This window comes from Rhizophagus irregularis, chromosome 15 (assembly GCF_026210795.1).
Source record: "Rhizophagus irregularis chromosome 15, complete sequence".
NCBI lineage: Eukaryota > Fungi > Glomeromycota > Glomeromycetes > Glomerales > Glomeraceae > Rhizophagus > Rhizophagus irregularis.
This window is the reverse complement of record NC_089443.1, coordinates 1,634,997-1,659,839: the sequence shown is the minus strand read 5'-3', so window position 1 is coordinate 1,659,839 and position 24,843 is coordinate 1,634,997. Positions and strand designations below refer to the sequence as shown.

Below are 24,843 nucleotides of genomic sequence, written 5' to 3'. Positions count from 1 at the left end.
TGACGAAGTTAATTTATAATTTTGACGGAGTTAATTTTTAATTTTGACGGAGTTAATTTATAATTTTGACGGAGTTAATTTATAATTTTGACGGAGTTAAGTTAATTTTTAATTTTGACAGAGTTAATTTATAATTTTGACGGAGTTAAGTTAATTTTTAATTTTGACAGAGTTAATTTATAATTTTGACGTCATTAGGTTTTTATTATCATTCATTTCATTCCATATTTTTAACACAAATTTTATCTCATAATTTTTTATATAGAATTTTTTCAAATCTACCATAAATATTCTTATATTATTATCCATTAGTTCTTCAATTCTAAATTCATTAAAATTTCTTGTTAATATTTCATAAATTATTTCTTCATAATCATATTTTTTAGAATAAAATGAATAAAATAAATTAAATATTTTTAAAAAATAATATTTAAATAATTTAATTACATTATTATTTTCAATAAAATATATTTTAAATAATTTTTTTTTAGAAAATGTTGTAATCATTGTAAAATTTTCAACAAAACATTTTGTCATTTTTTCATTTTTTAATATTTCATTAGAAAGTAAAAATATTATAGTATCTTCTAATTCTTCAATAATAATAAATTTATTAAAAATTTTTTCTTCATTTTCATTTAATTTTATATTATTAAAAAATTTTTCAATTTTAATTCCAGCGTTTGATAAATTGATTTTTGAATTTTTGAAAATTTTGAAATTTTTGAAATTTTTGAACGGATTCAAAAAATAGAGTTTCGAATAAACACTCGATGTACTCGATGTACTCGATTTAATTCGTTCATAATTTGGTATAAACCAATTCGAATAATCGGTTCCTAATCCATGAATAATTGCCATTATTATAATTGGTGGCATTAAGGAACTATGTAATCCTAACGCTTCTGCTTCTTTAATTCCATCCTTCCATATTTGTTGATACCAATCGGTTTTATCCGTTTTTATGTAATTATTGTTTACAAAAGCAGAAAATAAATTTATCGTGAATAATTGTTTATCGGATACATGTAATTTATTTTGAGACGACATTGCTGAATTACAAGAAATAGTTAACTTTCTAAAAAGAATAGAAAAGAATGTGAGAGAAAACTTTGTGAAAATCTCTTAAATTGTACTTTGTTCATTGGTTGAAATCATGACCAATGGAATTATTAGTCAATTAAAAATCCTAAAGGAACTAACTCTCTTAGTACTCTAAATGAAATCCAAACTTCTTTGTGATAGGCTGCGTAACAAGAATAAGAATTTTTCGATAATCAATACCTAATCTTAGATATTCTTTTATTCTATAATTCTATCATTCTACGTGCATTTTGAAATATTGTATCACACAGCAGATTATTCGAATTACCAAATTTATGCTAGTATAAACCAATTCACTTTGTAAATGTGTCTAGTTTTAATTGCCTTTTAAAAATTTGTTTGTGAATGTATTTGACGTGTTGTTATTTATTTGTAACTAATGTGGGACTTTTAATGTGGCGAAGTCACTCACTTTTTTTTGCTGTTTAAAGCCACATTTTTTAAAGCCTCATTTTACGTGGCTTAATAACAAATGTTTATATTGTTTATATTTTGATACGTAAATTGACACGATGTTAAGAGTTTTATAAAATATGGTCAAATTTAATTATTTAATTGGTCCTAAAGTTGATTGATTTTTGTAAACTCACTTTTTTCGTTAAATAATACTCGCTTTCCCTTTTTTTTTTCATTTTGCACTAACACTTAAAAAAAATTTATACCACTTTCAAAATAAATTTGAAATAATTAAGATGGGATTAAAGGATGACTTTGTGACTTCACTAGCAGAATTTATTGGAACTACATATTTCATTTTCATAGGTAATTTTAATTTTAATTTTTAAATGTATTATAATTACGACGTTAATGGTTAGTAATTATTTAAGGACTCGGAGGTAGTGATGCAATAGCTGCTTTTTCTGGAAAATCTTTAGGTGACATGTAAGTTATAATATGACATTCGATACCTTATAGTGCTGACATAAATTCAAATATGATATAGTGCTGACATAAATCATTCTGATAACCTATAGAAAACTCTTTGCTACTGCATTCTCATTTGGATGGTCATTAATGATAAATGTATGGCTTTGGAGTGATATATCCGGCGGAGGTTAACGTTCTTTCTCTCTCTAGTTTATTTCGCTACAATTTATTAAGTGAATTAACACAACTCAATCGCCTTTCAATATTTTAGTATTGAATCCTGCCATTACTATAGCATTAATGTTTACAGATGATCAAGAATTAAGAATAAGGAGAGGAATTTTTTATATCATCGCACAATTCGCAGGAGCTATACTCGGATCATTACTTGTAAAATTATTTTTACCAGCTCCAATTGCAGCTTTAACAACCCTTGTATGTATTAAAACATAATTGTATAAATGAAATTAATTATTAACGGTGCTTTTTATTTATAAGTCGGACGGAACTACAATTCTTCAAGGATTGGTAATTGAAATTATTACTACATCTTTATTAACATTAACTGTGTATACATTAGCCGTTAATGAAAGAGGTGGATTTATGAAATCTTTTGGAATTGGAACTTCTGTATTAATTTCTGTACTTGTTGGTAAAGTATTGTAATGATTTTTTTTTAATTGTTCTGTTACAAATTTATCTTATTAACCCAAAAAACTTTATTAATCAGCTGGACCATATACAGGAGCAAGGTAAAAAATTATACGTACAAAAATTAATTTTTGTATATTAAATTTACGCGTTATAAAATTATAATTAGCTTGAATCCAGCGAGAACTCTTGGTCCAGCCATTGTAGCAGGAAAAATCTCCGGTGATATTTGGATTTATTTCATTGGTCCTATTATAGGAAGTTTATTAGCGGCATCATTTCATACTTATTTTAAAAAAAATTTTGTAGGTTGATTTTATTGGTTATTAATGTTAAAAAAAGTACTTATATACATTTTATATACTTTTTTTAGGGAGCTCTACATCTTGATAGGGATAGGGATGATCTTGATAGGGATCTTGATCTTGATAGGGAAAATCTTGGTAAGGATTAAATGAAGTTTAAGGATTAAAGGATGTTTAAAATATTTTAAGACCTTTTTTTTCTATACCTAAATATTATATATATTGTACAAGTATATATTGTATAACTAATAATAAAGGAGAATTGTTGATCTGTTGTTTGAATCAGATAATGTACTGCTTATCAATTTAATATCCAATACTTTTTTGACATTTGCATATATCCAACAGTATAACGTACTGTATGTAAACTAAAAATAATGCATGTAAAGAAAAAATTTTTTAATAAATCTTTTAAATGATTTGAGTGGATTAAAAAAAAAAAAAAAGTTAAAAATAAAAAAATCATAATAATAATTTTTTTTTTTATAAATACCAATTAGACGCGCTTTTAAAAAATAAAAAGATTTTTCTTTTTAAACGTGATTTGATAAAAAAAAAAAAAGTTTTTGCCAAGAATTTTTTAAATATAATTTTTTTTTTTTAATATATATATAAATAAATAAAAAATCCAGTTTTTGATTCGACTATACGAAATATGATTATCATATTAATATTAAAAAAAGGTTTTAAAAAAAATATTTTATATTAAAAAAGTCAAATTATTAATTATAAATTGTTGATAATCATAAATAAAATGATGTTATTCGAAACTTTAAAATTAAAGTTTTGAATATCAAATCAAATTAATTCGTTAATAATAAACAATGAAACGGTCAGAATATTACGTAATTTAATTTCGGTAAATTTTTCGGATATTTATTTGGTAAAAACATTAAAAACAAAATAATAAAACCAGTTTAAAATTATGAATTTTTGATTCTAGCCAAAATTTGAAAATTATAACTTGAATTACTTTGAATTATTGAATCATAAAAATAGATATATATTATTTATATTATTGTATATACAAGATATAATATTTTACTACTATCTGCTATTTGTTGCTTATTTTGAGTCTTTTTGATTTTTTTATTTATATAACATCGTATCGGTATCGTATATTAAATGATCTCTTTTTTTAAGATAATTTATCTTTGAGTTATATAATATTATTTCTTCCTTGGTTTATATCAAGTAGCAAAATCATTCCATCATGTCATCACATGTCAATATGTCAACATGTCGAATTATCTTACTTTAATATTTGATCGGACTTTTAAATTATAGAAAGTTTTTATAAGCATGTTATTATATGAGTTACAATAGTATTGCGGTATACGGGACAGGAAGTTACTACAACATTACAGTCTTGTATTGTCATTACTTTAACGTCTCAGTTCAATCCCAAAAAAGTGTGATAAATCAATCCCATGGATAAAATAGCAAATTAGGAGATTGAAGAGGTAGAATATCGATATAAATAATATAATATATATATACGTCTTGTACATGTAGCTCACAAACAATAAAAATTTACCCGAAACTGGTCTGACAGCGGTCCGACAATTTGTCGAAAAATCTTGTAGAAAAATAGTAAGAATGTGAAAGATCGTCAGAGAAAAAAAAAACAAGTTATATGTACTGTATGACTGTATGTATATCAATGAATTTTACCGTAAATAATGTAATTTTACCACCGTTGTTCCACTGGTACTTCTCGTACATCACGCGCGAGATAAAACTTGCCGCAGTGCTCATATTTAGATTCGTTACACGGATTATCATCAATTTGTTATTTGACTTTGAGCTTAAAAAATTTTTTATTTTTTGACAATTTACAAAATGGGTCGACTTTGTGTTATTTGTGACAAAGAACGGGCAATAATAAAAAGACCAAAAACAGGTCAAAAACTTTGTAAAGAATGTTTTTATTATGTATTTGAAACGGAAATTCATAACGCGATTATAGACAATAAATTATTTAAGAAAGGTGATAGGATCGCTATTGCTGCATCTGGAGGAAAAGGTAATGGAACAAAAAAAAAATTTTTTTTTTCTAAAATTTTATTAAAAATAAAAAGTGAAATATCAAGAAAATTAAAAGAATTGTTACTATTTTTTTCATAGATTCAACGGTATTAGCTCATGTTATGAAACTTTTAAATGAGAGATATCAATATGGATTAGAACTTTTTCTTTTATCTGTTGATGAAGGAATAACAGGTTACAGAGATGATTCGTTAGAGGTAATTTTTGTTTTATAAAAAAAATTATTTTTTTCAGAAAATTAATGATTTATTTTAAATAAAAGACTGTAAAGAGAAATCAACAACAATATGAATTACCCCTCAAGATCATTTCATATAGTGAATTATATGGATGGAGTATGGATCAAATTGTAAAAGAAGTTGGATTAAAAAATAACTGTAAGAGGAAAATTAAACGTTGAATTTTTTTTTTAATTACTTTTTAAGATTATAAACGTATTTTATTGTTCTTTAGGTACTTTTTGTGGTGTATTCAGACGTCAAGCATTAGATAGAGGAGCTGTGATACTTAATGTTGACCATATAGTAACAGGGCACAATGCGGATGATATTGCCGAAACAGTTTTAATGAATAGTAAGTATGTTTTCTTTGCGTTTGTTTGGGTAAGGGGCTAAGATGCAAGATAAACATTATGCAGCACCATGAATAACTCAGGCCAGAGATTATTTTTCGGTGAAATGGCTATGTCCCGATACCATCTCAGATATATTTATAATGATTTTCTAATTTCAAACAAAAATTTATGCAAATATATCATGATATATATATTTTCCAATGGTTATATTAATTTATATTTATTTATCTAGTCTTGAGAGGCGATATAGCAAGACTTCAAAGATGTACAGAGATATGTACGACTGGTGATGGATGTATACGAAGATCAAAACCGTTCAAATACACTTACGAGAAAGAAATCGTCATGTTAGTTTTATACTATGTATATATTAATTTTAATCCATACATTATTAATTCAATTTTTATATTTTTAGGTATGCATATTTTAAGAAGCTTGATTATTTTTCGACGGAATGCATATATTCACCTAATTCATATAGAGGTCATGCTAGAACGTTTCTAAAGGATTTAGAATCTGTTCGACCCAGTGCTATTATTGGTAAATATAAATGAACCCAATTCTCCAATTTCTTCACTTTTTTTTTTTAAAAAAAAAAAAATTTGAAATTAACCAAAAATTTATTATAAAAGATATAATACATTCAGGTGAAGCATTTGAAATCAAGAAAGAAGTAAAATTACCTACACAAGGAGTATGTAAGAGATGTGGATATATGTCAAGTAATGAACTATGTAAAGCGTGTGTATTATTAGAAGGATTAAATAGAGGTTTACCAAAGTAAGTCAATAAATACAGTCAGATCTCGATATACTGATATTCTACATTAAAAACGATATATAACGATAAAATTTTACTTTCCCGCTATATGAGAATATCGGTATAATTTGATATAACGATATTTTTCAATGATTTTCATATGGATCCCCAACATATCGTTATATCGGAGTTTGGCTGTAATTTTTTTATTATTATAATAAACATAATAAACATCCTTTTACTAAATTTTTCTTTTTTTCTTTTTTATTAGGCTTGGTATTGGAAAAACTCACAGAATGGTAAATATTATTAATAAGAATTTTTTTTTAAAAAAAATACTAACTATTTTTACTGATTTTTAGAGAAAAATTCATGGAGATATGCCACAAGATACAGCCATAATACCTCATTTTAATAAAATTAAAATTAATGATGATGAAAATAATAATATAATTATTGACGATTCAAATAATTTAAAAGAAAAACTTGCTGAAAAGTAATAAAAATAATTATATAAAAAAATATGTAATTATGCGCAAAATTTTATAAATCCGTAATAAAATGTTTAACCAAACACGGATACTGAAATCCGGTTATTGATTGTTATTCGAAAAAATTTTTATTCAACTTCTAAAAAAAATTAGACTATTCCTATAAAAATTCAGGTCGCTGGGTTGCGGCAGGTATGCGTCAGCCTATTATGTTAATAAAAAAAAAAATTTTTTTTTGATCTGATCGTAAATTAGTTTATTCCTTTTTAAAAAATTATTTCCGGAAAAATTTCTAGCCTTGACCTTTCAGCCTGTTTTTAGCGTGATTATTTCATGAACCCAGAAACTCGGAACCCAATTATATGCTCAGATGTGCGTTTCGCAGTACGTAATCTTGTTTCCACTTATATATAAACAAAGCAAACATTCCAATTTCCAAATCTCATTTTCTTCATTTTCATATTTCGGATGCTTTGCTTTTAAAAAATACTTGATTTGGTATTTATATTTATATAATTCAAAAGTTTCTTTATCCTTACTGCGGATTATTTATAATTATATAACTAATATATAAATTCTTTATCATTTTTAAAGCAAAAAAAAAAATTATAAATTATTAGGATAATTTTATTCCAAATATATAATTAAGTATCATGCTGACAAATTAATATTAGTATACATTGATTCTAATTTAATTTTTTTTTTTGTGATCAAGGTCTTTATCAGGTAATGAGTTGAATAATAACTTTGTGTAATTTTTATGAATTTCTTTCTAACGATTTATAGTATGTATTATTGATTAGACATATCACTGTTTCGCATCGAAATTCATCTAATTGTAGAGATTTAAAGAATAAAGGTTTTTAATAAATAATTTATTATTTATGTTTTTTTTGTATCGTATTTTGATTCTCACTTAAATATTTTGAATTTTTTCTTTTTCTTTTTCTTTTTCTTAAAAATACGTTGACTTTGTCCGCAAAAGAACTTATTCTGAAAATTTAATTATTATACATTTTTTTTTTCTATTAATATCATCATGGATAATTCGAGTGTTGATATTTGTAGTACGGTAGATTCTTTAGATACATGCGTTGCAACTGAATTTTCATACGTTGAACAAGCATATAGAGTTGAAGATAATGATACAGTTAATTTGGAAGCTTTGGCAAGTTTATTTATAAATAATGATGAATGGCGAGTGAATGGAACTGTTCCTTTCATGAAGGATGGAGAAGTTTTGGAACATATCTTATATTATTTACCTTCTTTGGAAAATCCTGCAAAAGAACAATTTATAGAACGTTTAATATGTTTTGCAGAATATTCCGATATGAATAAATGGATTATGTTCGAAAAAAATACTACTAGTAGTCTTTTAAGAGAAATAATTTGGAAAGCATATCAAAGAGATAAAGTCGCAGAATTAACCATGAGACTTTTGGATATTATTTGTTCATATTCTGTAAAAGTTTATGATGTGAAATTGATATTAAATATGATTTGTAACAAATATGAAGGTGATACGACTTATCAAGGGGATTCAGCTTGGTATCAAGGCGTGTTATTAAAATTATTATATTCAATTTCACAAAGACAGAATACTTCAAATTTTTTTTATCTTAGAGGAATTGAATCAGGAATAGAAATATCCTCAATAGATAAATTTCCATCAAATGGTTATTCTTTTTTTACTTGGATTAAATTGGATCCGACTCCATCACCAAAAGAATTAATAGGTTCTAAAGAATATGTACCAAGACTTTTTTCCTTTTTTACAGAAAAAGGAGATGGGATAGAAGCTTATTTTGAAAATAATGAATTAGTATTCTGTTGTAAAAAAGGAAAAGATGAATCGACAGTTGTTATGAATAATTTTAAGTTCACACAAAAAAAATGGTATTTTATTGCTATATCTCATAATACAGCAAAACGTGGATGGACTTCTACTCCAGCGGAAATAACAGTTGTTGTTGATGGTAATATTACATTCAAATCTCGTTTAGAATATCCGGCGGATTTTTATTTTTCACGTCCTTTTAAATATTGCGCGATTGGAGCATCAATGTTATTGAAACCATCATCAAGTTCCGATAATGATTCAAATTCTTCATTATCAAACGCATTTTATAATTGTTTACGTGGTCAAATTACTACTTTATATATGATATGTGATATTCTTACGAAGGAACAAATTTTGGACCTTTACGCTCTTGGAAAAAATAATGCTTCACAATTTCTACCTTATCAAGAAAATGGAATGAAAAGTGATCTCTTTGATGGTATATTTTGTCAAAAGATTCTTTTCATCTTTCACGTGAAAGCGTCAGAAAATCAGAAATGTTTTAACTTATCACCTCGTTATCAATCATCTCAAGATTCATTTACTGCTACTTTATATGGGGTGGAAAAATGTTCAACTCTTAGTTTACAAAATGCAATACATTTTCTTGGGGATCTTGAAATTTTATTCCCTATGATAATGAGATTTGATGATTTGGGTTCCGTAAATTTACAAGCTCCACTTGAATCGCAGGACGATTTTTTTGATTCTGAAGGACCATGCAAATCTTTCTTCTCCCTTTTATCATCATTACTTCAAAATAATGAAAGGAGTCAAAAACACGTTATTAAATCTCGAGGGATTAAAGTTATTAGTCTTTTACTTCAACAAGTAGGTCCCCGACATTTTTCAATATCAGCTTTTAAAAGTATGATAGCTTTGGCTAGCTCTTTATCATCTAATGAGGAGCTTTCACGTGAGGTTTTCTCAAATCTTGTTTTTGAATTTAAATTATGGATGTACGCGTCTATTGAAATTCAAAAATATTGTATTGATTCTTTGAAAAATTTTGTGGATGCAAGAAAACAAATGTGTAGAAAATTATTTGGTATTCAATTCTTTTTGGATATTTTACAAAATATTTATTGGTATAAACAAGGAGAATATTCTGCTTTACATAGACATCCTACAGCAGGAGTTACAAGGCCTAAACCATCACAACTTAAGGAACTTCGAGGAATGTTAATTAGTATCATTCATGGTTATTTTAAGGATGGTGTCACAAAAGATGAGACATTATTCTTATTTAGAAATATTTTAAACAGTGATGATGATACTCATGTGCATGAGATATTAACTTTACTTTTTGATTTATTACAAACAAAGAAGGAAGTGGTCGATATATTTTTTTCTTATAGAGGATTCGAAATTATTTGTGAACTTTTGAAAAGACGTGATGAGAATGTACGAATAGATTGTATTAAAATTTTCACATTTTTAATAACGAGTCCATTAACGCCACCAAATTTTATCAAAAAATTACGATTCGAAGATACGGATCCTATTAATTTGATAAAATTAATGTATAATGCACCAATGACTATCGATATTTATCATGCTTTATTAAATTGGTCATTAGAACAATATAATAATAATATTTTTGAATTTACTGAAAAAATTAATGAAGGATTTCCTTTAACATTACCTCAAATAAAAAATTTTCGAATAATTTTAGTTATATTAGCATTATTAGATTCAGAAGGAACGAAAAGAATTGTTCAATGTAAAATTCTTGAATCTTTAATCAAAATTTTCAAAAAAAATATTTCATATTGTTCTGAACTTAATCAATTTTGGTTTTGGCAACGTTATCTTATTAGACTTATACCAATTTATGGAGGTCAAGAAGGTGTACTTACTGAAAGAGAGAATAAAGATACAGCAGATTGGGCATTTGAATTTATAGCAAATGTTATTTGGAATTTATTTGAAATTGATAAAACTTCTTATAGAACTGTTGAAGAAACTATTATATATATTTGGTCTACTGATCGTCAAGATTGTTTGGAATGTAATCGATCTTTCCTTAGTCAATTGTTTTCTCTTATTTTACAAGATATTAAGAATTCATATGTTGCATCATTCGCCATTACTAAATTGGTAAGTAAAATTTTTTATTTATAAAATCTAAACACGAAAAATTTTATCTAATTTTAATGATGATCTTTTTTTTATAGCAAAATATAATGAATCTTTTGGCTACAACTGAAGAAATACTTTTTAATCATAAAGATTTGGTACAAACATTTATTCAAAGACAATCTACTCATATTCTAAGAAGTTCATCACAATCTGAAAGTTACCCTTCTTCAATAAATTCCGGTCATGGTGAGTTTAATTTTATAAGTTTAATTTTATTAATTTATTATTATTTTCATTCATTTATTTTTATAATTAAATACATATAATTTGTACTTGATTATTATTATTAGATTCCAATATTTCCAAAACAAATAAATTTGATGATAATATAATTCAAAAATTGGAAGCTACATTTACTTCACAAAAATGTGAAGAAATGATCTATCAAAGTGCTAGTAATCCTTGGGAAGAGAATCAAATTCTTGCTAAGGTATATTTAGAAATTGTAGATATTTTAGATAGAACAGGTAGTTGGAGATTAGACTTACCGGCTAAGAGTGAAAGGGTAAATACTTAAAAAATATATATATATTTTTTTTCATAATAATTTTAATTCGCTTTTATATGATAATTTTTGCATGATCACTTTTATTATTATAGGTACCTGGTGAGATTTGTAGAATGGTTTTAAGAACATTAATTGCTGGTATTTCTATTCCGGATCGTGAATTACGTGATCAATCTCTTGATCATATGACAGGATTTATTGAAAGGCATATAAAAGTAACTTTTACGGATTCAAAGACTGGAAAAAAAGAATCACCGGATGAATTTCGTTGTCAGGATAGTGATGTTTTTCAACGACATATTCTTATGTTATTGGGAGAAATGCACGAAATTTTCATGTATGATTCATTTATTATGTTAACATGTACGTGTGTATTTGTATTAATTTTTTAAAAAATTTTTTTTTTCTCCCTCTGATAGGACCACACAGACAAATGGTTCATATGATGAAAAAGTAACATTCACTTATTACTTTGTTATGCATAAATGTAAAGATTATTTGATTCATCTTAGTGATGATGGATCATTTAACGAAACATTTGATTCAATGTGGGTTGGGAAAAATTTCAATAGTCATATTTTTACACAATTCGTTACATCTCGTAGTTGGATATCAATACATAATAAACATATTGTACCTGCAATGAAAGCTGCAAATGAGGATGAATTTACAATGGTACGAAAAATGGTAGACCGATTTTCAAAAAAGGTTAATATGCTTTTACATCGTTTCAAGAAGGAAGATTCAACATCTCTTAAACTAGAAGAAGTTTTTGACAATGAAATGACTTTAATTATTAAGTCTTATAAGGATGAAGAATCAAATAGATTGACTAGTGTTCAAGCTGATAAGAAGAATGATGATATGCGTACTTCTAGGAAATGGTTATCAAAGTTTCATGAATTAACACAAGAACGTGGCGTTTGGTCTTTATCACGTCAAACTGATTTACATTGGAAACTAGATAGAAGAGAAAATTATTCTAGAATGCGAAGAAAATTAACTATAAACTATGATTATGATGCTCATCGTGAAGCAAGTGCAAAAAGAGATAAAACTCCTATTGAAGTTTCCTCAAATAAATCAAAGATACAAAGACTTAAGAAAGCTAATACAGATAACGGTAATAATTCGACTCCATTATTAAATGCCGTAGAACCATGGACAGATGGATGGGGATTCAGTGGATCTTCTTTAATATCAGAATCAGATAGTCTTGCTTCATCGTCTGAGGATCAAGAATGGAATCTTATAGCTGGAGATAAAGTAGTTGAAACTATTGATATCTCTTCTGATATGAAATTATTCTCTACAGAATGTGAAATGATTGTTCTTCTTTCTGCGATCAAAGGAAGAATTGAACTTACGTCAACTCATCTTTGTTTCTTTGTGGATAGACGTAATTTATTGCAAGAACTTAATAATATTGAACAAGGATCTATAGTTGTGGATAGTGAGATTTTACGTGATAAAAAATGGCCAATTTCTGACATAAGAGAAATTCATATACGAAATTATATGTTGAGACGAAGTGCGTTAGAATTATTTTTAACGGATCAAACAAATTATTTTTTCAATTTCTCAGAACCGAAAGATAGATTACGTTTATTTAATAAAATTACATCACTCAAACCTAGTTCAATGAAAAATCAGGATACTAAATCTCCTAAAACAATATTTCAAAGATCAAATTTAACTGAACGGTGGAGAACACATGAAATATCAAACTTTGAATACCTTATGCATTTAAATAGTATTGCTGGAAGATCTTTTAATGACTTAACACAATATTTCGTATTTCCTTGGATTTTAAATGATTATGAATCAGAAAGTTTAGATTTATCTGATCCTAGTATTTATCGTGATTTAACAAAACCAATTGGAGCTTTAAATCCCGATCGTTTAGAACAATTTGTAGAACGTTACGAGAGTTTTGAAGATCCATCAGGAAGGATTAAAAAATTCTTTTATGGAACTCATTATTCAAGTGCTGCAACCGTATCTTGTTATTTAATTCGATTGGAACCATTTACTTCTGTTCATATTTCTTTGCAAGGAGGCAAATTTGATCATGCAGATAGACAATTTCATTCTTTACAAGAGACATGGAATTCCGTACTTAGTGCAAGTGGAGATGTTCGAGAATTGATTCCGGAGTTCTTTTATCATCCCGAATTTCTTACGAATCATAATAATTTTGATCTTGGGGTAAAAAAAAATTATATATATATATATATTCCTGATATTGTCAGATCACCTTTATCTAATGATTCATATGTAAATTAGGTCAAACAAGATGGTACGCGTGTAGATAACGTAGTTTTACCAAAGTGGGCAAAGACTCAAGAAGAATTTATACGTATTCATCGAGAAGCATTAGAATCAGATTTTGTTTCGGAAAATCTACATCATTGGATAGGTAATTTTCGAAGAATATTAATTCATACGAATTTAAACTCTAATATTTATCATGATTTTTATAACTAGATCTTATTTTTGGATATAAACAAACTGGAGAAGAAGCAGTTAATGCTTATAATGTATTTTATTATTTGACTTACGAAGGGGCAATAAATATTGACAATGTTCAAGATCCTATTGAAAGAAAGAGTATAGAACAACAAATTTACCATTTTGGACAAACTCCGACTCAATTATTAACTAGACCTCATCCGAAACGACATCTTAGCAAAGATTTTTTGAAAAAAGATCTTTTATTATCCTCAGATCATGAACATCAACGGTTTTTAATTGATTTGAAATGTGGTCGATTACATCTGGCAGATTTACCAAAACCCGATAATGAAATGCACTCTATAAGTGATATGCAACAAGTTATTACAATTGATGAAAATGGTATAATTGGTTGTCATCGAGTTTTAAGAAAATCAACTGCACCGGAAATACCTTTTACTGTGGAAGTTGATCCTAGTTTAAAGTATAAGAGGTACCTAAAATATTCATTATTGCTTAATCTATAATGATGTCTATTAATATATACTAATTATTACTATTGTCTTTTAGTAAATTGGATAGTCCATATTATTATGATGTAGTGATCTCACCTAGGTGCTTTGCGTGCAGTAAAGATGGGAAAGTTATCATTAGCACTGGTCACTGGGATGACACAATGAAAGTGACTTTAACTGAAACAGGACGAACTATTGATAGTATTTCGGGAAATGATGATATCCTTTGTTTTTCATATCTTTAGTTTTTTTACTATGTTCTCTATTTATTGTTCTTAACTTCTACACACATGTTGTAACAGCAATAGCAATAAGTGAAGATGGACGAATTATCGTAACAGGGAATAGAAGTTCAAATTTATTATCATGGAAGGTCAATTTGACAAGTGATAATGAATTTTTGAATATTGAACATACACCCTTACGTTCATTCTATGGTCATGATGATGAGGTATCTTTCATAGTATGATTTATTGTTTTATTATAATCAGTTAACAAGGTGATAACGGAAAATTTTATTTAATAACAGATTACATGCATCGTTGTTAATGCGGAACACGACATTTTGATAAGTGGATCCAGGGTTTGTAGACGATATCATTATTATTGTTGTTATTTGAACATAATATATTAATTTCATTCTCACTTCTATATTTGACTTTTAATAAATAGGATGGAACATGTATAGTACATTCACTACAACATGCTAATTATATTCGAACTTTGCGACCTCTGCATGATCTGGATGCGATTGTCGAATTCGTTTGTATATCAAAAGATGCGAACATTATAGTGTACACAGAAGTAAACGTAAGTTAGTCATTATTATTCATTTATTAAAATTTGTAATAAAAGGTATAATTAATGATCAATTAAATTTTTTAGGAGGAATATTTTCTACATACTTACAGTGTAAATGGAAAATTACTTAATTTTATCAAAATATCTGATCGATTAAATCATATGATTTCTGCACCGGATAAGAATATAATACTTACATCTAATGATAAAGGACAGATTACTGTATATTTTGCTCTTAGGTTTGTATAAATTTAAGTAATCTATATGTTTATTTATTTATTATTAACATTTATTTTTTTTTTTTTGCAATAATAATAGTTTGGAAGTCAGTCATGAATTTAGTGTACCATTGATTGGTAGATGTATTAGGTTAGGTGGTAATAATAGACAATTATGGGTAGCAGGGGATGATGGTAAACTATTTATCCTTTCACATAATGCTGCACATTATGATAAGTTAATTTAATATCCGATTTTTTGTTTCGCTTTCTTTTCTTTTTTTTTTTTGTACAATAATTTATTTACATTAATCATTTATTGTATTTTTATGATTTTTTTAAAAAAAATAAATAAATAAATACACGAATACTCGATGTAAAATTTTGATTAAATCAGAATTTGAATGATCGTTTAATTTTTTTTTTTATATGTATATATGTGATTAAAACCATCATCTGGCTGAATTATATTTAAAATAGTTACGAGAGATTTATTAAATTTTTACTAAGAAACTTAACAGTATATGATTATTAAAAACTAGCAGCTAATCATATGTAAAATTATAATAAATATTCATTATTTAGTTCCATTAAAACTACTTATAATATAGAATTAAGTGGCAAAAATAATTTTTAGTTTGTAAGACTTTAACTCCATACCAACTTGTGTGTGTTTGAGCGTTAATTTATTCCCTAACCCTTAGACCCACTTAAATTAATTAACTAAATAATAATTGTCCTCATTCTGTTCTTCTTTTAAAGATTAAAGGTATTGGATATGGTCCCATAGTTCCACTATTATCAGGTTCAATTTGTAACTTATCCTTGTGAATACTATCTGCTGGTAAGGACACTTCATATTTTCTTACTGTATATATAAGATTACTTTTTAGTAAATAATGAAGATTAAAATTATGAATATTATAAAATAACTTACATAAAGCGCATAGAGTTATTCTCTGTTCAATAAGTGAGAAATTATTTCCTAAACATCTAATTAATCCAAAAAAAAAAATGTTATCTTTTTTTTTTATAATAAATATAATAAACCAGTATTTCGCATACTTACGCTCTACTACCACCACCAAAACCTAACCAAGCAAAATGATCATGTTTTTCATTCTCAAATCTTTCAGGAATAAATTCTTCGGGATTCTCCCAATTTTTTGACGAATGATGAATTCCATAAACAGATAAAAATAAAGGTGTTTGGGCTGGAATTATATGATCGTCAAATTTAACATCCTGTACATTTTTTCTTACTGATAATTGTGCAATCTTAATGATACAGTTAAAAAAATTTTTTAATAAATGAAAACTAAATCTGATCAAAATGTTAAATCATACATACCGGAGGATATAATCTTAGATTTTCATTTATAACCATGTTCATATATTTTAATTCTTTATGTTGCTCCATGCTTGGCATTAAATTATCACCAAGAACGCGTAAGATTTCATCACGCACTTTTTTTTGCGCATCCTTATTTAATTAAAACAAAATAAATAATTATGATTTTAAAAAGAATTATCTCATAATATGAAATTTTTAAATACCTTGTGGATAGCCAAAAGATACAATATGGTTGTTAAGGAATTTGCGGCTAATTCACAAATGAAAAATAATAATTTATATTAATAAAAACAATAAATAAATGGACAACAAAGATCAATATTGATTTTTCTTACTAGTGTCATGACCAGCTAACATAAAAATTGCAAGATTATACTATAAAAACGTAAGGATTATTATTTAGTTAATTAAATAAAATTCAAAATTCAAAATTTTAACTCTTACCCGTAATTCATCATTTGTCAAAGTTGGATTTTCTGGATCATTGCAAGCACTTATCATATGCTCTAATAAATCGGCAGAATTATTATTTATCTTTTCATCTAACTCTCCTGATTTCATTGATTGACGTTTTTTTTCAACAAGTCCATCATATAAATTATTAAGTTTTGTCATCTTCTTAAGTGCTTCAGGACGCGGAAGATATGAAAGAAATGGGATAACAAAATATAATGGATTTCCCAATTCTTTTAATACTTCATTATAAGTAGTGACATATACATTTTTTGGATCTTCAAGATTCTAATTTTAACATTAATAAATAAAAATTAGCTTTTGATTTTGAAAAATGCACTTTTAAATGAATAATTATTTATAAATATAAAATTGATTATATCATACGTTAAAATCAAAACCAAAAGCAGCTCTACCAAGTACATCTAAAGTCAAACTATGCATGAAATTTTTGATCTCTATAGGTTCATTATCAACTTTTTCCATGACATCTAACAGTTTCATAACAGATTCAACAAATACATGTACTGGTAAACTTCGAAAAGAAGGATTTGTAATACGACTAGATATTATAAAGAAATTTAATTATATATACAACAAATTATATATACAATATTACTTAAATACGCAATTAATTATACCGGTGGCGTCTCCAAACCTATACAATCAAATAACAATGATTAGCTCGGATAATTCTGATCACAAGATTAGATTAACATACTCACATCACCGTTGGACATTACTACGTTTGTACCATAATATTGAGCAATTAAAGATCCAGGGAATGATTCTTCGAGAGGGATCTTGGGATATAAATCTAATTCATAAAAAGAAGTTATAACGATAAATTAAAAGAAATTACAACGTTAAATTAAAAACGAAAATGAATAAAAAATCTAACCAGATTTTGTAATTATGTCTTTTACTAATCCCAAATCGGTTATCATGACCATCCATTCTCCATTGAACCAAAACTAAAAAACTTTTTAAAAATTTACCTTTTAAAGTGTTAGAATAAATAGACTACTTACCTTCCCAATTCCTTCTTTTTCTACAAGATCTTTCATTTTTTCCCAACGCTTGTCTGGTCCAGCTTTATTAAGTAATTCAATAATAAAGCCGGTGCTACTTATTGTTGGCACATTTTCAAGTCCTTTAGGTACTCTTAATTTTTGATAAATTTTATAGACTATAAAAGATATCAAAGATAAGATTATTATAAGGAAATTCATTTTGTCAAGAATTAATCAAACAAGAGTCAATTCGAATGATTAATATTTATTTTTTTTGTTGATAAATTTCGGCCCGTAAAGCTGCTACACAACAAACATTTCATTTTTGGTTTTTTACAAAGATTGGATCAAAAAGAAGTTTGAAGGGGTTCTAAAAAAAAATTACGATAAATGAGCCAATGTCGCAGATCATGGCTAAACCTGTTTGAATTATGATTGCATAGATTTGCACTACATTATTATAGAATTCTATTTAGAAATTTCGCCTAGCCTTCGGTTAAAAGAACGGAACTATCATAAAATTTGGCGTACAAATACAAACTCTTACAAGAATGAATAATTCGATATTTTTCTACATGGTATGATTTTCACAAATGAAATAATGTGAAATCTGACGCGCGCACAATGTAATCTCTTTTTTAAAATAATTTTTTTTTTATTTTTTTCCCTTGGTTTTTTTTTGCATAATAAGATATAATTTTACAAGGTATCATGAGTTTTCGCAATAGTGTTTTTATTGCCAATTACATGTGAAATGTTAGATTTAGTCCATATCCTTGTAAAAAAAGTTGATCCGTTTTTTATATTCCATCTTTTTTCCGTTAAAAGGTCATATTTCCGGAATTAATAACTTTATATCCCGATTTATTTACATTTTTGTTGAATGGATCCGTAAAAAGCTCATTTTTACGGAGTTTTTTAGAAATAACGGATAAAATTTTTTATAGGGTTATTTTTAATATCTTAGACGAATCGGCAATTAATCTTACAACTTCAAAGTTTGATTAAACACATATTTGTTTAGTTTATTAGCGCAGAGAAAAAAAGGTTAGAAAGGTATGACAATCTAAAAGTGTAAATACGGCTGTGCAACATTTAAATGCAGATTTGTCACTTTTGTCACTACCGATAATCATTGAGTCCTTTAAATTGTCTTTGAATGAACCCGCAGGTTTGACACTTACTAATTCCATATGATCGCACAAAGCCACAAACTTTTTGACACTACAGTACCTAATATTTGTTGGATAAATAATATAATCAGTATTTTTAATATTTATATACATTAAATTTTTACGAATAAAAAAGTAAATAAAGAGCTTAAATTTGAACTTAGTAGTATATGATTTGTTTTTGTTTATGCAATTATTTCAAATATATATATAATTATTAAATAATATAAAATAGTAAATAATCAAAATACAGTTATTACAAATAATACAAAATAAATCTAATATTATTTTTAAAGTTATGAATATTTATTCTGTTCTTCTTTTAAAGATTAAAGGTACTGGATGTGGACCTGAAGTTCCGCTAACTTCAGGTTCAATTTGTAATTTATCTTTATGAATACTATCTGCTGGTAAAGATACTTCATATTTTCTTACTGTAATGGCATATAAAAATTAGTTTAATAAAATTTTTAATAAAATAAATAAAATAAAAAAATTATTAGATCAAAAAAATAACTTACATAAAGCACATAACATTATCCTTTGTTCAATAAGCGAGAAATTAATTCCTAAACATCTATTTATGGAATAAAATTTTTTTTTTTAGATAAATTCGAAATTTCATATATCACAGTCAGCTCTCGATATAACGAACCCTCCGGTTTAGATTATAACGAAGAATTTAAAGAATTTAATTGGCTGATTCGTTATAACAAAGGATATTTGACGTATTTGATTGGTTAAATGTCACGTGTTGGGAAATTTCGTAGTTCGTTATATCGAGAATGACCGTATATATAATTATTATATTATATTCAACTTACAATCTGTTACCGCCACCAAAACCTAACCAAGAATAATGGTCATGTTTTTCATTCTCGAATCTTTCAGGAATAAATTTTTCAGGATCTTTCCAATTTCTTGATGAATGATGAATTCCATAAATGAATAATACAATGGGTGTTTTTGCTGGAATTACATGATTACGGAATTTAATTTCTTGTGAATTAAGTCTTCGAGGTAATTGTGCGACCTATATTTAAAATTTTAAAGATAATTAATAAATGAAATTAAATTAAATGTTAAAAAAGTCATTTAATACATACTGGAGGATATAATCTCAAGTTTTCATTTATAACCATGTTCATATATTTTAATTCTTTTTGTTGCTCTACACTTGGTATTAAATTATCACCAAGAACACGTAATATTTCATCACGAACTTTTTTTTGTGCGTCCTTATTTTAATGAGAAAGTAAAGGTAATTAATTTAATTATATAGAAAAAAGAAAGAACATTTGCATGAAATTCTTAATTAATACCTTGTGAATGGCTAGAAGATATAAAATAGTTGTTAAAGCATTCGCGGCTAATTACATTATTGGGAGAATAAAGATTTTTTATATTAATAAAACTGCAATAAAATAAATAAAAACAACGTATAATTAAAGTTCTTACTAGTATCATGACCAGCTAACATAAAAATTGCAAGATCATGCTACAAATACAAAAAAATATTGATATTTAATAAAATTCCAAAGTTAGAAAAAAATCATATTTAAATAAATCATAATTCTTACTCGTAATTCTTCATTTGTCAAAGTTGGATTATCCGGGTCATTGCAAGCATATACCATATGCTCTAACAAGTCAGCAGAATTATTATTTATTTTCTTTTCTATTTCTCCCATTTTCATTGATTTACGTTTGCTTTCAACAATTTCATCATATAAACTATTAAGTTTTGCTATCTTCCTAAGTGCTTCGAAACGTGGAAGATGATCAAGGAATGAAAAGACAAAATATAATGGTTTGCTCAATTCTGCCATCACTTCATTATAGGTAGTGACATATACGTTATTTGGATCTTCGAGATTCTAGTTTTTAATTACCAATAAATGTTAATTATAAATTGATAGCAAAACATAAGTGTACCCTTAAATAATAAATAGATATATATATGATATTCTTACGTTAAAGTCAAAGCCAAAAGCAGCTTTTCCAAGAACATCCAAGGCCAATCTATCAATTTTGCTTCTTAGTAATTAGCAACTTAAGAAATAGAAGTTTACACTATATCTTTCCTTACCTATGCATAAGACTTTTAACTTCTATTGGTTCATTGTCAATCTTTTCCATGACATTTAACAATTTCGTGGCAGATTCAACAAATACATGTACCGGTAAATTTCGAAAAGATGGATTTGCAATACGACTAAAAGATAAAAGGAACTTAATTATTTATATATCATAAATGCTATTCTTAATAATTAATGCAATTTGAACATACCGATGGCGTTTCCAAACCTACATAATAATTAATCTATCATTAGTTTCAGAAAAATAAGTCATGTGATTTATTAAAAAACCATACTCACGTCTCCGTTTGAGAGTACTACATTAGTACCATAATATTTAGTTAATAAAGACGTGGGAAATGACTCTTTGAGTAAGGCTTTAGGATACAAATCTAAAAATTATAAAGTTAAAATCTAGCCAATAAAAGAACTACAGTAAGTAATATCTTTAATAAAATTCCTTACCTGTTTTTGTCATTATGTCTTTTACTAGTCCCAAATCCGTTACCGTAATAGTCCATTGTCCATTGAACCAAAGCTATTTAAAAAAATTTATTTTTTTAGAAATTTTTGATGAAAATGAATATTTTTAAGGTATTATTACCTTCCCAATTCCTTCTTTCTCTAAAACATCACGCGTATCTTCCCAACGCTTATCTGGCCCAACTTTAGTAAATATTTCAATAAGAAGATCTAGGAAACTCAATGTCGGTATATTTTTAAGTCCTTCAGGTACTCTTGTTTTTTGATAAATCTTATAAGCTATAAAGGATAAAACTAAAATAACTACAATGTAATTCATTTTGTTAATTGATTGCAAAAAAAAGGAATATATATTTAAAATAGAAGGAAATAAGTTCGAAATATTTTTAACTGAGAGTTAACATTTTATTTTGGAGGCTTAAATATTACTTCGATAATCAAAATTACCGGACGTAATTTAACCGGCCCGTCGGTACGGCTAATTTAAACGGATAAACTTTCGGCAGTTACAAAATAAAACTTAATATAACAAGGAACCAATTGTACAAAATATTAGATAAAGTTTCAAAATTACAATTAGATAATAAGGTTAATAACCGATATTTATAGAAATTCCATTTAAATCGAAAAAAGAATTTTGGCCAATTACAGCCTGATAAATCGAAAAAAACAGATTTATGATTATAAATTGATAAATAAACATTTAGGTGATTCACGTGAAATATTTAGAGATTACCAAAACAAGAATGTTCCTAAAGAATATTATTATGACTCTGCATAACTTTATGAGGCGAACAAAATAATGTTCATTCAACTAATTCTAATTTAATACTATACATTTATTAAAAATTGCCACGTCTTTCGTGATAATAATAATTACTCCCTTGTATAAGTAAGCATGAGCAAATTAATTTCCGATTTTCCGGTAAACAAATTTCTATTTTTGATTTTATATATAGTATTTATACTTCTTATACTTCTTTAGCGACATTAGTATAAATAGATTCTTAAAACTATACCGTACAGTCGTGCGACAATTTTTATAATCATAAATATATGTCATTATTATTACGTTGCTCTGCCGTGAATTGCTACTGGATATAATCACAAATAATATATCGCAACTGCATCATATCAACTTGTACTTATCAAGTAACAGCCTTTTTTAAGAGTGATCAACAAATAATTAAAACAATTTTAACTTATCTAGACACAAATAAAAAGTGAAGGCGAATAAAAACGAATGAATAAAAAAAAACATAAATCATATGACTATAGTGTTGAGCACCGCGGAACGGGAAAATTATTTTTTAAATATTAAAACTATTAAATATAAAGTAACTTACATAAAGCCACACAGAGATATTCTTTGTTCAATAAGTGAGAAATTAAATCCTAAACATTTATTTATCAAAAAATAAATTTAATTTAATATATAATAATAAAATTAAATTTTTTTTTCACATAAAATAAACTTAACTTACAATCTATTACCGCCACCAAAACTTACTAACCAAGCATAATGATCATGTTTTCATTCTCGAATCTTTCAGGAAAGGATCTTCCCAATTCTTTGATGAATGATGGACTCCATAAACGAATAATACTATAAACGTTTTAGCTGGAATTACATGATTGCGGAATTTAATTTCTTGCGAATTAATTTAGCGATTGGAACCGGTTAAGGTTAACCGGTTAAATATGAAGATTGTTATATCAGATAATTTTTTAATTCAGAACTTCCGATATTCCTATATTGGCTAACGGCTAGCTAAAAAAAATTAACTTTTTATTGCTCAATTTTTTACGAAATTTTTTTTTAAACTATTTTTTTTTTTATTTTTTATACAACATGGATGATATTGACTATAGAGACATACTAAAAGAATCTCAATCTGAGTCATCAAGACAACAATCTTCTTTTTATAAAAGAAATTCAAAGTATTTAAGTTGCTAGCACTAATAAGGTAAATAAATATCATAATTAAATACTTGAAATATTATCTATAAAGTCTTTTTAGAGAAAATAGGTTAAGAACAACCAATCGTTTCGTTATTTCAATTTTATCATTTTTACTAGTATTTATATTTTACATTATTTATATAAATTATGTGTTTACAATTTATCAAATATTTATGAATAGTTAAAATGTGTTTTTATCATAAATGATGCATAATTTTAAGAGTGAAATTGCGATAGATATTTATCAAATATTCAAATGGGCAAAATATCTTTAACCGGTTATGATTATCCGGCTAAGGTTTTTTTGGACGGTTCCAATCCCTAAATTAAATCTTCGAGGTAATTGTGAAATCTAATGATATATTATAGATTTTAAAGACTGTTAATAAATTTAAAATTAAATATTAGAAAGTCTCTAAACGCATACCAGAGGATATAATCTCAGATTCTCATTTATAACCATGTTCATTAGTGTTGGTTGCTGTAAGTAATAATTATGACATTTCGGATTACAACCACATATGTCGTAAATATTACAACCTTACTATTTTGCGTAACCTAGTATATATCAAATATTGGTTTACAACCATTGAAATTAGGTTACAACTATGGTTGCAACCCGGTTGCAATATTACGGCAGCCAACCTTTATGTTCATATATTTTAATTCTTTTTGTTGTTCCACACTTGGCATCAAATAATCATCAAGAACACGTAATATTTCGTCGCGAACTTTTTTTTGCACATCCTTATTAATAAAAAAAAATTAACAAGGATAATTATATAATACATGAAACTTTGAAATTTTTAAACTCAATACCTTGTGAACGGCTAAAAGATATAAAATAGTTGTTAAAGCGTTCGCGGCTAATTTCATTATTGGAATAACAAAAATTGTTTGCATTAATAAATATAATAATGATAAATAAAACTAGCTGTCACCCGTTGCTTCGCATCGGAACAAATGAGTTTTTTTAAATAGAAAGATTTAGTATTATAATGTAATACTAAGTAAATTAAAGAAGTTTTTTGTTTATAATTAGGAAT

The 24,843-nt window shown here is 26.4% G+C and overlaps 6 protein-coding genes across 6 annotated transcripts; 3 read left to right on the top strand and 3 right to left on the bottom strand.

Annotated features, from left to right (window-relative positions):
• Window positions 1-177: 177 nt before the first annotated feature.
• OCT59_007089 (uncharacterized protein) lies at window positions 178-1,050 on the bottom strand (the record flags this gene model as incomplete). The annotated part of the gene is made up of 1 exon (XM_025332537.2): window positions 178-1,050. The coding sequence occupies one exon, from the start codon at window positions 1,048-1,050 to the stop codon at window positions 178-180; it is 873 nt and encodes a 290-aa protein (XP_025170713.1).
• A 654-nt stretch (window positions 1,051-1,704) lies between these two features.
• On the top strand, window positions 1,705-3,215 carry OCT59_007088 (uncharacterized protein). Its single transcript, XM_025320733.2, has 8 exons — window positions 1,705-1,866; window positions 1,932-1,986; window positions 2,079-2,158; window positions 2,243-2,406; window positions 2,470-2,623; window positions 2,702-2,723; window positions 2,792-2,927; window positions 2,996-3,215. Exons 1-8 carry the CDS (start codon window positions 1,797-1,799, stop codon window positions 3,074-3,076), a joined length of 762 nt encoding a protein of 253 aa, XP_025170714.1. The 5' UTR covers window positions 1,705-1,796; the 3' UTR covers window positions 3,077-3,215.
• Window positions 3,216-4,699: 1,484 nt separating this feature from the next.
• OCT59_007087 (nucleotidyltransferase) lies at window positions 4,700-6,894 on the top strand. Its single transcript, XM_025320734.2, has 9 exons — window positions 4,700-4,953; window positions 5,055-5,173; window positions 5,239-5,353; window positions 5,430-5,549; window positions 5,783-5,897; window positions 5,966-6,090; window positions 6,183-6,330; window positions 6,581-6,608; window positions 6,672-6,894. Exons 1-9 carry the CDS (start codon window positions 4,770-4,772, stop codon window positions 6,807-6,809), a joined length of 1,092 nt encoding a protein of 363 aa, XP_025170715.2. The 5' UTR covers window positions 4,700-4,769; the 3' UTR covers window positions 6,810-6,894.
• A 945-nt stretch (window positions 6,895-7,839) lies between these two features.
• OCT59_007086 (uncharacterized protein) lies at window positions 7,840-15,671 on the top strand (the record flags this gene model as incomplete). Its single annotated transcript, XM_066146327.1, has 13 exons — window positions 7,840-10,743; window positions 10,821-10,971; window positions 11,076-11,290; window positions 11,386-11,630; window positions 11,713-13,501; window positions 13,580-13,712; window positions 13,781-14,240; window positions 14,318-14,463; window positions 14,565-14,713; window positions 14,792-14,845; window positions 14,935-15,072; window positions 15,148-15,302; window positions 15,382-15,671. 13 exons carry the CDS (start codon window positions 7,840-7,842, stop codon window positions 15,527-15,529), a joined length of 6,687 nt encoding a protein of 2,228 aa, XP_065998488.1. The 3' UTR covers window positions 15,530-15,671.
• An 83-nt stretch (window positions 15,672-15,754) lies between these two features.
• Window positions 15,755-18,424, bottom strand: OCT59_007085 (uncharacterized protein; the record flags this gene model as incomplete). Its single annotated transcript, XM_066146322.1, has 13 exons — window positions 15,755-16,149; window positions 16,219-16,274; window positions 16,351-16,559; window positions 16,633-16,764; window positions 16,839-16,885; window positions 16,971-17,010; window positions 17,080-17,376; window positions 17,476-17,650; window positions 17,730-17,746; window positions 17,814-17,905; window positions 17,990-18,062; window positions 18,120-18,277; window positions 18,418-18,424. 13 exons carry the CDS (start codon window positions 18,422-18,424, stop codon window positions 16,022-16,024), a joined length of 1,431 nt encoding a protein of 476 aa, XP_065998487.1. The 3' UTR covers window positions 15,755-16,021.
• Window positions 18,425-19,435: 1,011 nt separating this feature from the next.
• OCT59_007084 (uncharacterized protein) lies at window positions 19,436-22,153 on the bottom strand (the record flags this gene model as incomplete). Its single annotated transcript, XM_025320736.2, has 13 exons — window positions 19,436-19,707; window positions 19,795-19,850; window positions 20,098-20,306; window positions 20,380-20,511; window positions 20,596-20,642; window positions 20,732-20,771; window positions 20,854-21,150; window positions 21,247-21,295; window positions 21,363-21,488; window positions 21,564-21,580; window positions 21,652-21,743; window positions 21,817-21,889; window positions 21,956-22,153. The coding sequence occupies 13 exons, from the start codon at window positions 22,151-22,153 to the stop codon at window positions 19,580-19,582; spliced, it is 1,464 nt and encodes a 487-aa protein (XP_025170718.2). The 3' UTR covers window positions 19,436-19,579.
• Between the last annotated feature and the right edge of the window lie 2,690 nt (window positions 22,154-24,843).